Source organism: Gouania willdenowi, chromosome 1 (genome assembly GCF_900634775.1).
Source record: "Gouania willdenowi chromosome 1, fGouWil2.1, whole genome shotgun sequence".
In the NCBI taxonomy this organism is placed as follows: domain Eukaryota; kingdom Metazoa; phylum Chordata; class Actinopteri; order Blenniiformes; family Gobiesocidae; genus Gouania; species Gouania willdenowi.
The window spans coordinates 40,720,552-40,733,735 of NC_041044.1; the positions used below are offsets into that span (position 1 = coordinate 40,720,552).

Below are 13,184 nucleotides of genomic sequence, written 5' to 3' on the forward strand. Positions count from 1 at the left end.
TACCATGTAAACATGAAGCGCAAGACATTCATTCCGAATTATTTAATGCAGAAAAACTCATTCCAAATTAAAAAAACATCATGTAACCGTGGCAACTGAGGAGTTTAGAACAGCCGTTGCTATGCCGGGGAAGAACCCCACATCACAGAACATCAAAGGAAGAGCAAGAAGTAGAACTCAAAAAATAGAACAAAAGGCAGAACTAAAAACCCAGAGCTCATAGAGCAGTCACTTCCTCAGGAGAGAAAAAACAGAGTGAAAGCTCAAAGCTGCAGATAGGAGAGAATAGGAAACAGCTGGAACAACCCCTGATTCAAAGAAAGACTAATACGTCCCGGAATTAACATCCTTCCCACAAATAAGACACAGCCCCTGAGCTACTCTTAAACGGTAAATCTCATGTTACAACCATCTTTAGGCACAAAGGACAATCTAACAACAAGTGTTTTGCTTAATGATTCTGATTCTTCTCTCCTTTAATATGTCTTTGTTGTGTTTTAATATATGAATCTGTTGTTTTTATATTATTCTGTGTATCTTTTTGTAATTTAGCATATTTTTTTCTGTAATATTGTATAATTTTTCTCCCAGTTTACTTTATTGTTGTCTTTTGTGTACGTTGTTATTTATTTTTGTTTATGTTTTTATTTGTTTTATGTAATCCTGTATATTTTTCAGTGGTTTGGTTATCATTTTGTTGTCATTTTTGTGTGTGTATTTTAATAATCTTTTTGTGTGTTTTAAGAGTAATTCTGTGCATTGTTTTGCTATTGTTTTGTGTATTTATGTCATTTTGTATGTTTATGCTAACGGCAGCACAAAATTAGACCAAAGGCTGCTTGTGGCTCCTGTGCCACCAGTGTCCCATGTCTGGACACGTGTGACACTTCAATAGTGACTCAGAAGCAAGGTTGGAGTCAATCATAATTGTAATCACACAATTGATAATTACAATTATGGCCTAATCATAAATGTAATTTTAGAAATATGTTACTGTCATAATTGTAATTAAAATGTAATTGAGTTTAGATAATTGACTGTCATTGTAATTGCCATGCAAATTATCTAAAAACTATCAATTATAAGTTGTCAGTAAAAAGTTTCAAAAACAAAACAAAAAATTGTTAATTATAATTTAACACAAAACTGGGGAGCCATGTTACAATTTTACACATACAGTATGTAGTTAGCAATTATTAAAATATGTTCCATATCAAGCTTTCCCACATTTTACCATTTAATAAAAATGGCTCAGACACCCACACCAAAAATATTAATATCTATATTTTCATTGATTAGGAAGTCTTAAGATAGCCAAGAGATAGGAAAGTAATTAGATGATATATATTTATTTATAGTGTATTTTACAGCTAATTTAGAACCTGTTATGATGCAAATAAAAATAAATAAATAAAAGTTAACCTTTCTCTTGTGTTAACTTTCTGTTAGCATCTCATATGATAATGAGTCTTAAAAAGGACATGTCATGCATTTAAATCCTTCCTTTTTACATATAAATCATACAGTTGTGGTCTATATAAAGCTGAACTGCAATGCTTGGGTCTGAATTCCTCATTATTATAGCTCCACAGACCCCTTTTCTACCCCTTTTCTGATGTGCTTCTGAGAGCAACTCGTTTTGGTGCCGTCTCTTTAAATGCAAATGAGACACTTCATACCCCGCCCCCTCCACAGGTTGCAGAGGTGACACTTGGTTCAACTCCACCCTGTTCGGCCATTTTTGTAGTTTGATAGAAGAGATATGATTATCTAGCGGCGCAAAAACGTTTTATTTACACGTTACTTACAAAATGTCAACAACAAAAGACTTGTCCATCCAGCCTTACATGTTCGAGCCAGAGTCGGACCCAGCGGAGCGAGATGAAAATGAAGCGAGCACACAGCGCTATCATATGAAGGCTGTGCAACTGCTAATGCTAACAAAACAATGACAGGGACATCTTATCACACTTTTTAGCGTTATTTACAGCTTACCAAAGTGAAACATGGAAGGAATTGACCCCTCAATCAGACAAAGTCTTTCAGCAAATCCTTCTTTATACTGGCGGAGGTTGCTGAAGCAGTCGTCCTTGAAGTGCTTCACGCACACAAAAACGACCTTACCCACAGATGTGGGTACATTTCTGTGAAAAATAAAACTCAACCAGGCACTTCGAAAAGGTTCTGATGCTGGGAGACGGTGTAATGAAGCGTGTGGGTTACTACATCCAACAACCGAACAATTTGACTTATCCTCTCGTAACTTCACCATCCTTCAGCTTGGACTACAAAATTGCAGCGAGAAATAAAAATGGCGGATTGCTCGAAGTGTTGGGCTTGGAATCGATGTCCTAATTTGGCAGTTCTGCTGTAAATACTGTGACGTTATTGTTCAAAAAATGTAATAGAGAATAGAAAAATTGAAACAGATTGCAAAATACAACCAAAACAGAATATAAAGAAATAAACGGAGCACCTGAAGAGACAAATGCATTTAAGGGCTAAAAAAGTGGATTTAGCATGATATGTCCCCTTTAAGTCAGCTGTAAATTATACTTTTAAAATAGTAAAATGTGAGAAAACTTGATATAAAGATTTTAATAATTGTTAACTACATATGTGTAGAACATGGTTCACCAGTTTAGCGTTAAATTATAATGGACAGTTTTTTTAGAATTTTAAAGGCAATTACAATTACAAAGTAAATTATTTAAACTCAACTAGAATTTAATGAGATTACGACAGCAACAAATTTTTAAAATTAAAACTACAATTATAACTACACCATATTTGTAATTAATTATCAATTACATGATTACAATTATAACTGACCCCAACCCTGCTCAGAAGCTGCCAGCTAATAATGGTAATCTAGTTTGTTTTAGTCGTACTTATGTGTTTTCTTGTGTTTCAGGTTGTTTACCAAAGCAGTGACAGTGTACCAGTCATGGAGAGTGGGAATGAGATTGTCATGGATCAGTCCATGAGGAGAGAAACTGACCCCCAACCGCCTGCTGATGAGTGGTTAGATATCTTGAGAAATGGTCTGCTAATGAAAAAGGTGCTACAGCCTGGAGGAGGAAGAGACAGTTGGCCACAAGTTGGACAGATTGTGAAGATTAGTCTAAAAACACGTCTGTTGGATGGGACGCTGGTCGAGGAGCTGCCGGAGTTCTGGTTCACTCTGGGAAACAAAGAAGTAATCCCAGCACTGGATGTGGCGGTGCGACTCATGGGAATGGGAGAGAAGGCACTCATCCAGACAGATGAAAGATATGCATATGGACTCAGTGGAAATCTTTACCCTGAGATTCCGTCAGGGGCTGATCTGTCACTTGAAGTGAAGCTGCTAGAAGCTATTGATGCTCCAGACCTGAAGCTGCTGTCCCCCACTGAGAAGATTGCTTTGGCCACCTGCAAGAAGGAGCAAGGCAATGTCCTTTATCGGTGCAGAGCCTACAAGTACGCCATCCACAAATATAACACTGCCGTGAAAATAACAGAGTCCATTTCTAAAAATGATATTAGTTCTGAAGAGGAGAACGAGCTGATGGAAGTGCAAGTGAAATGTTTTAACAACATGGCTGCTTCTATGCTGAAACTAGAACAATATGATGTAGCGCTACAGTGCTGCTACGCAGTGCTGATATATCAGCCTGAAAATGTGAAAGCACTTTTCCACACGGGCAAGGTCCTGGCCTCGCAGGATAAATATTCAGAGGCCATTCAAACACTACAGAAGGCCCTGGAGCTGGAGCCACACAACAAAACGGTCCACGATGAGCTCTACACGATGATGAAAAAGCACCGTGAGCATGAAGCAGCACAGCAAGCCATGGATGAGAAGATGTTGGAGAACCCGTCCAGCACCCACAAACATCAGGCCATGGATGAGAAGATGTTGGAGGACCCGTCCAGCACCCAAAAACATCAGGCCATGGATGAGAAGATGTTGGAGGACCCGTCCAGCACCCACAAACATCAGGCCATGGATGAGAAGATGTTGGAGGACCCGTCCAGCACCCACAAACATCAGGCCATGGATAAGAAGATGTTGGAGGACCCGTCCAGCACCCAAAAACACCAGGCCATGGATGAGAAGATGTTGGAGGACCCGTCCAGCACCCAAAAACACCAGGCCATGGATGAGAAGATGTTGGAGGACCCGTCCAGCACCCAAAAACACCAGGCCATGGATGAGAAGATGTTGGAGGACCCGTCCAGCACCCAAAAACACCAGGCCATGGATGAGAAGATGTTGGAGGACCCGGCCAGCACCCACAAACATCAGGCCATGGATGAGAAGATGTTGAAGGACCCGTCCAGCACCCACAAACATCAGGCCATGGATGAGAAGATGTTGAAGGACCCGTCCAGCACCCACCAACATCAGGCCATGGATGAAAAGATGTTGGAGGACCCGTCCATCACCCACAAACATCAGGCCATGGATGAGAAGATGTTGAAGGACCCGTCCAGCACCCACAAACATCAGGCCATGGATGAGAAGATGTTGAAGGACCCGTCCAGCACCCACCAACATCAGGCCATGGATGAAAAGATGTTGGAGGACCCGTCCAGCTTCCACAAACATCAGGCCATGGATGAGAAGATGTTGGAGAACCCGTCCAGCACCCACAAACAACAGGTCATGGATGAGAAGATGTTGGAGAACCCGTCCAGCACCCACAAACATCAGGCCAAGTCAGCATGGGGTTTGAGCTGGAAGTGGCTGCTTGGTGCCACTGCAGTAGCCATTGGCGGCATCGCTCTGTCTGTGGCCATCTATGCTAGAAAATGATTCAAGAACTGTAGTAACGACATGACTTAAACACTGGAGCACATCTGGCAGTGCATTCTGACCATGTGGTCCATGAGGGTGAAAATATTAATCAGTTTATGACCTCCTCACTGTCACTCTGTTCTCTGTGACAAATGTCATCATCCTCTACAGTTACAAGATGCATTTTGTAGGGGAACAAAGGGTAATTAATATTCAAATATATTAATTATTAATTGGAATATGTTTGTTTGCCAGGAGTGCCATCTTAAAGTGTTTCAGATCACTTGTTTTATGTAATTGTTACAGTTCCCTGTTTTTGTAGTGGGTTCTTGTCATTAGGAATAGAGGTTTAATAAAAGTTTAAATGTCAATAAAAACAGCGTTTACAATATGTGCATTTTTATTTTACAAGCAGCTATTCACATAGGTTACAAGCATGATGATGATAAATAGTAGGCAGTTCCTATCTCTTCCGCTCCGTGGACCAAAGTGTGTTACTGTTGAGCTGTTGCTAAAAAACAACAACCAAAATAAAGGTGAAAACAGTTCTCGTGTTTTCTTCTGTGTTACAACCGACAATAAAATGTTGGTTGTGTGTTTCTCCCGATAGACGTTATCGACGTGATACGTCATTTTCGCCCCCTGTCCATTCAGAGCCTTCCCAACCCCCAGACCTAAAGTGGAATTAACTCAAGCCAAATAAACCGGTTTTTCATGTAAACCTCAGTTCGGGAATTACTATTACCATGTAAGATGAAGCAGAAAACTTTAATTCCGAATGATTTAATGCAGAATAACTCATTCCGAATAAAAAAAACATCATGTAGTCGTTGCTACTGAGGAGTTTAGAACAACCGTTGCTATGTCGGGGAAGAACCCCACATCACAAAACATCAAAGGAAGAGCAAGAAGTAGAACTCTTAAAAAAAAAGAACAAAAGGCAGAACTAAAAACCCAGAGCTCATAGAGCAGTCACTTCCTCTGGAGAGAAAAAACAGAGTGAAAGCTCAAAGCTGCAGATAGGAGAGAATAGGAAACAGCTGGAACAACCCCTGATTCAAAGAAAGACTAATACGTCCTGGATTGAACATCCTTCCCACAGATATGAGACAGCCCCTGAGCTACTCTTAAATGGTAAATCTTATGGTACAACCATCTTTTGGCACAAAGCACAATCTAACAACAAGTCAATTATGATTACAGTGACCAGCATTTTATCCAATTACAACTGAATCACAATTATTTTTTTAGCTTCAGAAATCCCATTACAATTACGTTCTGATTTAATTCACAATTAATCAAAAATACTGAGCCTGAAATGAATAACCTAATAAAAGTTAACCTTTCTCTTGTGGTTAGCATCTCATATGAAAACAGGTCTTAAATCAGATTTAAAATACACTTTTAAAATGGTAAAATGTGGGAAAGCTTGATATAAACATTATAATAATTGTTAACTACATATGTGTAGAACATGGTTCACCAGTTTTGTGTTATATAATCATAATTGACAATTTTTATAGAATTTTAAAGGCAATTACAAAGTAAATTAAACTCAACTCGAATGATATTGAAATTACAACAGCCACAGATTTTTAAAATTACAATTATAACTACGCCATCTTTGTAATTAATTATCAATTACGTGATTACAATTATAACTGACCCCAACCCTGCTCAGAAGCTGCCAGCTAATAATGGTAATCTAGTTTGTTTTAGTAGTACTTACAATACGTTTCCTTGAGTTTCAGGTTGTTTACCAAAGCAGTGACAGTGTACCAGTCATGAAGAGTGGGAAAGAGATTGTCATGGATCAGTCCATGAGAGAAACTGACCTCCAACCGCCTACTGGTGAGTGGTTAGATATCTTCGGAAATGGCCGGCTAAAGAAAAAGGTGCTGCAGCCTGGAGGAGGAAGAGACAGTTGGCCACATCATGGACAGATTGTGAAGATTCATCTAAAAACACGTCTGTTGGATGGGACGCTGGTCGAGGAGCTGCCGGAGTTCTCGTTCACTCTGGGAGACGAAAAAGTGATCCCGGCACTGAATGTGGCATTGCAAATCATGGGAATGGGAGAGAAGGCAATCATCCAGACAGATGGAAGATATGAATATGGAACCCGTGGAAACCTTTACCCTGAAACTCCGTTAAAGGCTGAGCTTGAAGTAAAGCTGCTGGAAGCTACTGATGCTCCAGACCTGAAGCTGCTGTCCCCCACTGAGAAGATTGCTCTGGCCACCTGCAAGAGGGAGCAAGGCAATGTCCTTTATCAGCGCGGAGCCTACGACTACGCCATCCACAAGTATGACACTGCCCTGCAAATAACAAAGTCTATTTCTAAAGACGATATTAGTTCTCAAGAGGAGATGATGGAAGTGCAAGTGAAATGTTTGAACAACATGGCTGCTTCTATGCTGAAACTAGAACACTATGATGAAGCGCTACAGTGCTGTAACTCAGCGCTGATATGTCAGCCTGAAAATGTGAAAGCACTTTTCCACATGGGCAAGGTCCTGGCCTTGCAGGATAAATACTCAGAGGCCATTCAAACACTATGTAAGGCCCTGGAGCTGGAGCCACGCAACAACACAGTCTCCACGATGATGAAGAAGCACCGTGAGCATGAAGCAGCAAAGCAGGCTATGGATGAGAAGATGTTGGAGAACCCGTCCAGCACCCACAAACATCAGGCCATGGATGATAAGATGTTGGAGAACCCGTCCAGCACCCACAAACATCAGGCCAAGTCAGCATGGGGTTTGAGCTGGAAGTGGCTGCTTGGTGCCACTGTAGTAGCCATTGGCGTCATTGCTCTGTCTGTGGCCATCTATGCTAGAAAGTGATTCAAGAACTGTAGTAACGACATGACTTAAACACTGGAGCACATCTGGCAGTGCATTCTGACCATGTGGTCCATGAGGGTGAAAATATTTATCAGTTTATGACCTCCTCACTGTCACTCTGTTCTCTGTGACAAATGTCATCATCCTCTACAGTTACAAGATGCATTTTGTAGGGGAACAAAAGGTAATTATTATTCAAAAGTATAAATTATTAATTTGAATACTTTTGTTTGCCAGGAGTGCCATCTGAAATCGAGGTTTAATAAAAGTTTAAATGTAAAAAAAAAATTATGTTTACAATGTGTACGTTTTTATTTTACAAGCATCTATTCAAATAGGTTACAAGCATAATGATAAATACAAGGTGACTACGGGTTGGAAGAATATAAGAATATATATTTAAGACTTTTTAATACTACCTTAAAATTTAAGACCAAACTTATGATGGAAATACAGACCAAAGGGAAAATATATTGTTTTACAATTAAAGGCATTGATGTCAGTTAATATAATGTACAATAAGAAAAAATGGAAAAATTCAGTTGTTTAAGAACATTCTCCAAATGTTTTTATTAATGTGGAAAGAAAAGAAAAATATCAACACTGTCCAAAATTATATTTATTGTAACACAATTCTTACAACATTTAATATTAGCGAACAATAACAGTGATCAAAATTGACTGGAACCTGTGAGCAAACCAAACGCCAAAGTGTTTTTTATCAGATCCTTCACTGTGTAATGCCTTATGTGGAGCTTTGATCTAAAATTAGGACTTCTAAGAAAATGTAAATAATTTGACTAAAACTGACTTTTGAAGGAAAAAATTAATTATCAATCAATACAAATAATTCCAGCAAAGAAGCCACTAAACCATACCATTTGCTTATATGAATTGTCACTGACCATCCCACATTAGCAGCTTAGTTTCTGTCCTGGCTAATGAAACCTTATATTTCTATTATCTGAAACATAACAATATGAACACATCATTTTCATATGAAATGTTGTGAAAACAGAAATTCTGGGGTGAGGTAAAAGAGGTAGGTGAGAATGTAAGGGAAAAAGAAAATGTCTGACTGGACATCAAGGCATGTGCCTGAGTTCAGTTGATTTGTCTTCCAGCTCCCTCTCAACTAGAGCTGCAACAAATTATTATTTTCATAATCGATTAATTGGTCAATAAATTCATTGATTAATCGGATTAAAAAACACATATTTTCAGCCTCCCATTGTGAATGTAGTGAGAGGTCACCCTAAGGTGGACTTCATTAGCTACACGTGTCCATATATCAGCAGTGAGAGACAGTTTGCTGTTTGTGTTAAATGCAATCTTCACATTCTTTAAAGTCTTCATATTTTATCTCCAAATATAAAATGTGTCGTTGACGGCAAAATGTGACCTGGATTAAAAGTGAGGATGATTGTAGTGAAACTTCATCTCCACTTGGGGCGACCATGGCTCAGTGGTCGCCCCAAGTGGAGATGAAGCCTCGAAGAAAGCGCTATATAAATCCAAGCCATTATTATTATTATTATTCATCCATGGACACATGCCTCATGTCAGTGACAATCATGTAGAGCAGGGGTCTCAAACTCAAAGTACCTGGGGACCACAGTAGGCAGAGTCTGGGTGAGGCTGGGCCGCATCAGGTATTCCACAAAAAAAACTTTGGTAAAAAAAAAAAATCTTCATAAACGTCATTACTAACAGTTCTTTAAAAGTAGGGTAGGCAATTTTCGAAAGCAAGCATGATTTTGAATGTAGCCTCCCCGACTGCTCTGCCTTTATCCCCCTCCCCTCTTTGCTCTGTCTCACTCACATGCATGTGCACAGCTGCTGCAGAAGAGGAGCTCAGCTCATTGCTTATATTGTGTAATAATTTTGTTGTTTCATTCAGCAGTAAGAAAACACTAAACTTTACCATTATATATGTTAAACCAAAAACTCTGTTTTAACTCTGTCAGCTGTGACGCACTTTCAGTGTGCATGCAAGTAGTCGAGAACAAGCAGGGAGACAGGGAGACGTGATTGGTTAAAAAAAACTGTTTGTTTTTTTCCATTGGTTGATGTGATTACAGATTTACAGCTGCTACAGTTGATGGATTTTCTTTGTTCCTTTTCCAGAGCACATAAGATCTTAATTTCTGTCATGACATTTCAAACAAAAACTTAAAAAGTGTATCTGGAGAAAATCCAACATGACATGATGTCAGCTAATTGCTGTTGCTCTCCTAGTAAAGTTTTCTTTTTTTTTTTAGCAATAAAGTTAAAGTCGCGTGTTTAGCCAACCAGACGCACGGAGAACCTAATTTCCGCTTTTTCTTCCGGCGACAACAAGGCAGATAATGAACCACTCGGCAGAAATCGCTTTTCTTTTTGCGCTTAATGTTCATGTATTTCGTGATGACATGAACATCATGACATTTGTAGATGGTAGAAAGTACCGAGATAGACAGCGGAAAAAAGGCAATCGCCAGTGGGGCGTTGACTATCCGTCGGGACAGTGGGACATTAGCCAATTATAGCCCATAGAAACCATGGGACGCACCCACAGAGGCATTTACTGGCTTTTATTTTCTATAACCCCATGGAATCAGCTGTACGTTCCAGCCAACACCGAAGTTTCGTTGACGAAAACCGAGGCGAGTAGGTGGGTGGGTGGCGGCATCGGAGGTGTGCTTCCCTTGGTGACATCGTCAACGCGCAATGCTGTAAAGTGCCATTCATATTGTAACAGACTAGGTCCTATGTTCCTGAGTTATGTTCCACGTGTAGTTTATTCAATGTTTAACAGGTGTTGTGGTTTCCGATGCCATTTGAAGCATCGTTACGTGCGGCTTTCTCTGCCAATGTTTGTCTTTGTTTATATGAGTTCTGCATGTTGATTGGCTGGGAGGCTGGGGAAGGGCGGGCATCAGCGGAGAATGAGGGGTACCTAATGTTTTAAGGACTTCGATTAAAAGCTGATAAATCATTGACAACGGCTCGAGTCACATCATTACAATACAGTATAAAACACACGGGCCTCACTAACAATTACATTTTCACATTGTCCTGTGGGCCACAAATTGTCGTCCCGCGAGCCGCGAGAATGAGACCTCTGATGTAGAGGATGTTCTGAATCACAGCTTCTCTCTGTGGTTACTTCATGTCTTTGACATCATGAAGTCTGTCATTGTTGATGTTTTCTGATGAAATGAGAATGATAGTATAGCATTAGTATGTATTATAGCACAATTTACAACTACTCAAAAATGAACTTGTTTTATTTGCATTATTAGGTTAAGGGATGCTACTCGGACAAAGAGCAATACCAACACATACACTAACACAAAAAGTACAAGTACCTTAAAAATAAATCAAACAACTTGAAGTAGATGTGATAAGTTACTTTAACCCCAGTCTAAATGTAATTAATCCAGCCTCATTCCATTACAGACCAGACTTTATCTTTAAACTATTACCACCATTGTGTACAAGTTAAGTCTATATATAAAGCACATTTAAACACTGCTTAAGCTGATGAAACTAAAATTAAAAAAAAAACTATCTCACACACGCACAGGCGCACACACACATCACACAAACACTGGCGTGATTTAATTCCAAATTTAACTTAATTCCAAATTAGGTGGCTGGTTTATTCCGTTTTTAATTCAGAATTAAATAATTCTTCTTTTTTGTAAACAGTTAACAAAACTTAAATTCGCTTTAAGTTAATTCCGGTTGTTCTGTACATGTGCGACTTGTGGTGATCACACGCTGAACTTCTCTGCAGTTCAGATGTAGATCGGCTCCTTAAAAAACTGCCAGCAGAACATTAAAGTCAATTTAAACGCCATGTAGGCCGCAATCAGGATGTCCTAACATACGATTCACAAATGTTTTCATCTTGGTTACAAACTGAAGCTCGTCAACCTAGAAAGGAAAACTCCATCTCATCTCTCAATCAACATAAACACCAATGTAAATCAATATCAGCAATGACAACAATTCTACATGGAACAAACAAACCCAATGAGACCAGACAATCTTCAGAGCTCCTTCAGAAGTCTACAGCAACTTGTTCATATTGTCGTTCAACAGAACACCACATCAGTAGATGTCCAGAGTATACTGTTCTGACTAAGGATCAGAAGATCAATTGGATAAAGGAAAACAGACGTTGTTGGCGCTGTGCTGGAACTCATCAATCTGCAAAGTGTGATCTAAAGAAATTCTGTGCCACCTGCAAAAGGAGATATCTGCAGATACTCTGTGATGTAAATCAGAGAACCAACAATTTTCCTGTTCCTGCTGTGAAGACACTGTACCTTGACAGACCAGTTGACAGTAATGGTGTCCTCCTTAAAGTCGTCAATGTGATTCTCCGCAATGGTGACCGAACTTTAAAAACATACGCTGTTCTCGATGATGGATCACAACGAACAATTCCGCTTCAATCAGCTGCTCAAAACCTCCACCTGATTGGACAATCAGAAAAATTATCACTAAGAACGGTTCGGCAGGACATTGAAACTCTTCATGGTTCATCTGTCTGTTTTCAGATCTCTCCCTCCGCACACCCAGAGAAGACCTTTACCATCCAACATGCTTTCACTGCAACCCAGCTGGCACTTTCTGACCACACTTATCCTGTACAAACCCTCCAGCAAAAATACAAGCATCTAAAAGACATTCCACTCCCATCCATAGAAAAGGCATCACCACTATTGCTCATTGGCTCAGATCACATTCATCTCATTACTCCTACAGCACCAATCAGGTTAGGCCCTTCAGGATCCCCTGTAGCTGTCAAAACCCTGTTAGGATGGACACTCGAAGGTCCAATCAGAGAAGTTCAGTCACACAATTCCCTAGTGTCTACGCAATGCTTGTTGTTGTCCATCGGACCCCCTGCAAAAGAGTTGCGTTACCATGTTGCAAAACTTTGGAAACTTGACACCCTTCCTGTACACAATGAGAAAGTTGTCATCAGATCGAGGCAAGACAACAAGCCATGGAGCTTCTTAAACCGCAACGAAAAGAGTTTTATTTAATGGTGTTCAACACTATGGCACTCCTCTTCTCAGGCAAGCAAACTCACACCTTCTGAATACACCTCAAACGGCAGTAATGTCAAGACTCAGTAACATCAAATCTCGACTATCCAAGGACCTGGACAAAGCAAGCTCATACTGTGAACAAATTTCAAAGCTAGAGGAAGCTGGATATGTGGTGAAGCTGACTCATGACAAAGTTTACAGCAACCAGAAGCTTGGTATATTCCTCATCACAATGTTACTCACAATAAAAAAGATCGGATTGTTTTCGACTGTTCATTCACTTTCCAAGGTCAATGCCTCAATAAGTATCTTTTATTACCTGGACCAATCCTGGGACCATCCCTCCTCGGTGTGGTGCTACACTTCAGACAACATGCTGTAGCAATAAGTGGGGACATTAAAGGCATGTTTCCCCAAATCTGCTTCCTGCCCCAAGACAAGCCTCTTCCTTCGATTCCTCTGGTGTGATATGAAAGAGGACGTTCCACCAACAGTGTATCAATGGCA

At 39.9% G+C, this 13,184-nt stretch overlaps 2 protein-coding genes and 1 pseudogene across 3 annotated transcripts in view; 2 read left to right on the forward strand and 1 right to left on the reverse strand.

The window, feature by feature from the left end:
• Positions 1-13,184, reverse strand: part of dok7b (docking protein 7b) — a 131,194-nt gene that overhangs the window by 89,251 nt on the left and 28,759 nt on the right. The window lies entirely within an intron of this gene.
• LOC114470946 (peptidyl-prolyl cis-trans isomerase FKBP8 pseudogene) lies at positions 254-4,801 on the forward strand (annotated as a pseudogene).
• LOC114467650 (peptidyl-prolyl cis-trans isomerase FKBP8-like) lies at positions 285-7,642 on the forward strand. 2 transcript variants are annotated; one of them, XM_028454118.1, is made up of 2 exons: positions 285-390; positions 6,535-7,642. In XM_028454118.1, exon 2 carries the CDS (start codon positions 6,568-6,570, stop codon positions 7,627-7,629), a length of 1,062 nt encoding a protein of 353 aa, XP_028309919.1. In that variant the 5' UTR covers positions 285-390; positions 6,535-6,567; the 3' UTR covers positions 7,630-7,642. The 2 variants fall into 2 exon arrangements, with proteins under 2 accessions (XP_028309919.1, XP_028309912.1); XM_028454111.1 differs by lacking the exon at positions 285-390 and adding an exon at positions 5,777-5,917.